We start from the raw sequence: 4,607 nt of genomic DNA, 5'->3' as shown, positions 1-4,607 counted from the left end.
AAAAAAAAAAAAAGAAAAGCTGAGTAGGCTTGGCGTGGTGGCTAACATCTATAATTCTAGCATTCTGGGAGGCCGAGGTGGGTGCATAGATTGAGCTCATCAGTTTGAGATCAGCCTGAGCAAAAGCGAGACCCTGTCTCTACTAAAAATAGAAAAAAGAGGAAAGAGGATCTCTTGAGACCAAGAGTTGGAGGTTGCTGTGAGCTAGGATACTCTAGCTCTCTACCCAGGGCAACAGCTTGAAACTGTCTCGGGCAGTGCCTGTGGCTCAAGGAGTAGGGCAGTGGCCCCGTAAACCGGAGGTGGCAGGTTCAAACCCGGCCCTGGCCAAAAATTGTAAAAAAACAAACAAAAACAAAACAAAACAAAACGCTGAGTAAACTGAGGACAGTTAGGATCTGATAATATGAAAGTCAGTGGTGGCCCTGAGAAGAGGGGTTCAGTGAAGCAGTGGAGGTACTTCACAAAACAAAGTGAGTAGAATGAGTGGGAGGTGAGAAAGTGACCCAGTGATTACTGAAACCTTTCTGTAAAAGGAAACGGAGAAATAGTATGGCAGCTGAAGGGGATCGAGGGCTCAAAAGAGGCCTCCTTTTGTTCACATCCATATTCCCAATGAATGAGCACATGTGTATAAAAACAATTACTCGCACAGGGAAATGACTGGAAGGAAGCACAGTAAAATGTTAATAGAAGTTATTGCTAGACAGTGAGATTATGAGAACTTTTTTTTTTTTTTTTAGAGACAGAGTCTCACTTTGTCATCCTCGGTAGAGTGCCATGGGGTCACAGCTCACAGCAACCTCCAGCTCTTGGGCTTAGGTGATTCTCTTGTCTTAGCCTCCTGAGTAGCTGGGACTACAGGTGCCTGCCACAATGCCCGGCTATTTTTTTGTTGCAGTTTGCCCGGGCCTGAGTTTGAACTCACCACCCTTGGTATGTGGGGCCGGCACCCTGCTTACTAAGCCATAGGCATCTCCCGATTATGAGAACTTTTAACTTTCTTCATTATAATTTATCTTTTCTTCTTTTTTATTTTGAGAGAGTCTTATTCTGTCACCCTGGCTAAAGTGCAATGGCATCATTATAGCTTACTGCAACCTCAAATTTCTGGGCTAAGTGATTCCCCTGCCTCAGCCCCCTGAGTAGCTGGAATTACAGGCACATGCCCCAATGCCTAACTAATTTTTTAATTTTTTTGTAGACAGAGGTTCTAGCTATGCTGCTCAGGCTGTTCTCAAACTCCTGGCCTCAAGCAATCCTCCCACCTTAGCCCCCCAAAGTGCTGGGATTACAGGAAGCAGCCACCACATCTAGCCATAATTTATATTTTCAATTTATTTATTATTTTTGTAGAGACAGTCTCACTTTATCACCCTTGGTAGAATGCCATGGTGTCACAGCTTACAGGAACCTCCAACTCCTGGGCTTAGGCAATTCTCTTGCCTCAGCCTCCCCAGTAGCTGGGACTACAGGTGCCCGACACAACGCCCGGCTATTTTTTTGTTGCAGTTTGGCTGGGTCCGGGTTCGAACTTGCTACCCTTGGTATATGGGGCCAGCACCCTACCCACTAGGCCACAGATGTTGCCCTGTATTTTCAATTTTAATGTAACATCAACAGCAGGTGACTTTTCCTGAGTCTTTAAACTGATTTAAATGCTTTAAGAGCAACTTGTAAGATTGCTAGGAGACTTCTGTTTTATTATTAGCAAATATAACTAATTATAACGCACTACAGTCCTAGAATGAATTAATAAATTGGCCTCTTAGAAATAGCTGGGCGTTGTGGCGGGCACCTGTAGTTGCAGCTACCCGGGAGGCTGAGGCAAGAGAATTGCCTAAGCCCAAGTGCTGGAGGTTGCTGTGAGCTGTGACACCACAGCACTCTACCAAGGGCAACAAAGTGAGACTCTGTCTCTAAAAAAAAAAAATTGGCTGCTTAAGAATTTGGTTAACTTTGGCAGCTCAGTGGGTAGAGTGTCAGCCACATATACCAAGGCTGGCAGGTTTGAACTCAGCCTGGGCCAGCTAAACAATAATGACAACTGCAACAACAAGAACAACAACAAAAAATAGCCAGGCGCCTGTAGTCCCAGCTACTTGGGAGGCTGAGGCAAGAGAATCGCTTAGGCCCAGGAGTGTGAGGTTGCTGTGAGCTGTAATGCCACGTACTCTACTGAGGTCTCTAGTGAGAGACCATCTCAGAAAAAAAAAAAAATTGGTTAGCTTAAATTTAACGGTCTAAGAGAACCAAATCAGCTTTCACTGCACTGATGGGAAAGAGTTCTTGTCCTTTTAAAGCTGAGGCCCAGGCCCTGGTCTTGCTCCTTTCTAAAACTGTCTGAATAGCTAGCCAGCCAGCCTCTCAAAAAGACATTTCTCCCCCATCTCACTACAATTACCCTCATAGAACTGAGTCTTTATGGTTCTGATTATGAAGAAATTTTCATGTTTGACAGCTAATCGTTTCAGAGTTAAACACAATCTGAGTGATGCCAACAACTCCTATTAATAACAGCAGCTGACACACGTCAACAGGTTCTCTACTATCTTGGGAATAGAGTCGTTTACAGACCTAATGTCATGCCTCCTGACCACACCTGAGAGGCAAGGGTGCTAGTCTCCACAATATCAAAAGAGGTAGTGACTATTTGAAGGTGATCCCAGTACTAGGCAGAGGTGAGACAGATCTTAGCTACACTGAATTCATGTCCTAAGCTACAGTTTCTTTTTCTGCTTGCCTTTTTAATTTTTATTTCTTGCAGGTCTATTGATGTATAATTGGCAAATATAAATTGTATATATTCAAGGGATCCAATGTAATGAACTGATACACATATATCAGCATCGTGAAATAATTACAACAAATTAATCAACACATCTGTGGCTACACAGTTACCATTTTGTGTGTGTGTGTGTGTGTTATGTGAAGACACTTAATATTTACTCTCAGCAAATTTCAAGTAAAACAATAGAGCATTATTAATTATAGTTACCATGCTGTACATTAGATTCCCAGAATTTGTTCATCTTATAACTGAAAGTTTGTGCCCTTTGACCAATATCTCCCATTCTTCCCACCCTCCAGCCACCAACATTCCATTCTCTGCTTCTAAGAGTTTACTAAGCCACAATTTCTTCATCTGTAAAATTGGGATGAAAAAATATCTTCTGGGAGGCGCCTGTTGCTCAATGGGTAGGGCACTGGCCCCAAATACGGAGGGTGGCGGGTTTGAACCCAGCCCCGGCTGAACTGCAACAACAAAAAAATTGCCGGGTACTGTGGCTGGCGTCTGTAGTCCCAGCTACTCGGGAGGCTAAGCCTAAGAGCTAGAGGTTGCTGTGAGCTGTGATGCCACAGCACTCTATGGAGGGCAATAAAGTGAACTCTGTCTCTAGAAATAAAAAGAAAAAACATCTTCTGTACAGGGTTTCTTCTGAGACAAAATGAAATAATGCATCCATCACAGTCCCTGGAACATAGTAGCTACTTCCCTTCCCTTCTCTGTCAGCAACAGCTGCAAGTCATATCTGGATATAAGTAGCTTGTTGGACAATGGACACTCCACAGATACCACTAACGATAGGATCATATTTGTTAGCAGAGGCCAAGAGCTAAATCTTATTTTTTTAGAGACAGGAGTCTCACTTTGTTACTCTTGGGAGAGTGCGGTGACATCACAGCTCACAGCAACCTCCAGCTCTTGGGCTTAGGCGATTCTCTTGCCTCAGCCTCCCGAGTAGCTTAGACTACAGGTGCCCACCACAATGCCCAGCTATCTTTTTGTTGTTGCAGTTCAGCTGGGGCTGGGTTCCAACCTGCCACCCTCGGTATATGGGGCCAGTGTCCTACCCACTGAGCTACAGGTGCCACCCTCAAGAGCTAAATCTTGTGCCTACATCTCTTGTCCCCACTGGTCTCACCTGCTCTAGGCAGCTCCTACAGGCCTCCTGGATCAGCTGCTCTGCGTCCACCTCTTCCCCGACATTGTCTCGCACATTCAGTGCTGCCTTCTGGAAGAACTAGGGGAGCAAAAAAAAATTCGCATCAATTTGAAGGAAAGTGAATATAGAATAGAAGCTTTTATTCTGTCCTGATACAGAAGGGAAAGAAAAAGTGTTAATGAGCATGGCTTTGGAATCAGACAGATTTATATTCATATTCCAGACTCTACCTCCTCACTTTATTCCCTTTCTTATGGATATAATCATGGAGGTGTCCAAAGGATCAATATGTAAACAGTGTAAAATCAAAGAATAACCTAAATGTCTGAGTATAGCTATATCCATACCATGAAATACTATGTAAATATTAAAAATCTCAGTAAGGATGATACAGGAAAATGTAATTTTGACCTGAAAAGCATTCATACTTTTCAAAACAATATGAGGCTATTGATGTAAAACAACAAAATGTGAACACACAGAGGCAAAAGAACTATAAAGATATGTTTTACCTTTTCTTTTCTTTCTTTTTATTTTTTGCAGTTTTTGGCTGGGGCTGGGTTTGAACCCGCCACCTCTGGCATAAGGGGCCAGCGCCCTACTCCTGTGAGCCATAGGCACCACCCTTTATCTTTTCTTTTTTAAGTTTTTTTTTTTTTT

General features: G+C 43.3%; 1 protein-coding gene across 3 annotated transcripts in view; it reads right to left on the bottom strand.

Moving 5' to 3' along the window:
* DNTTIP1 (deoxynucleotidyltransferase terminal interacting protein 1) overlaps positions 1–4,607 on the bottom strand; it is a 28,357-nt gene that overhangs the window by 15,516 nt on the left and 8,234 nt on the right. For all 3 annotated transcript variants that reach the window (XM_012803902.2, XM_023511922.1, XM_003787647.1), the window contains exon 4: positions 3,927–4,025. In XM_012803902.2, the coding sequence (XP_012659356.1) occupies positions 3,927–4,025 (99 nt within the window). The remainder of the gene's footprint in view (positions 1–3,926; positions 4,026–4,607) is intronic.

This window comes from Otolemur garnettii, unplaced genomic scaffold (genome assembly GCF_000181295.1).
Source record: "Otolemur garnettii isolate 467f Iridium unplaced genomic scaffold, OtoGar3 scaffold00023, whole genome shotgun sequence".
In the NCBI taxonomy this organism is placed as follows: Eukaryota; Metazoa; Chordata; class Mammalia; order Primates; family Galagidae; genus Otolemur; species Otolemur garnettii.
The sequence above is the reverse complement of the archived record's forward strand: the minus strand, read 5'-3'. Positions and strand labels throughout refer to the sequence as shown.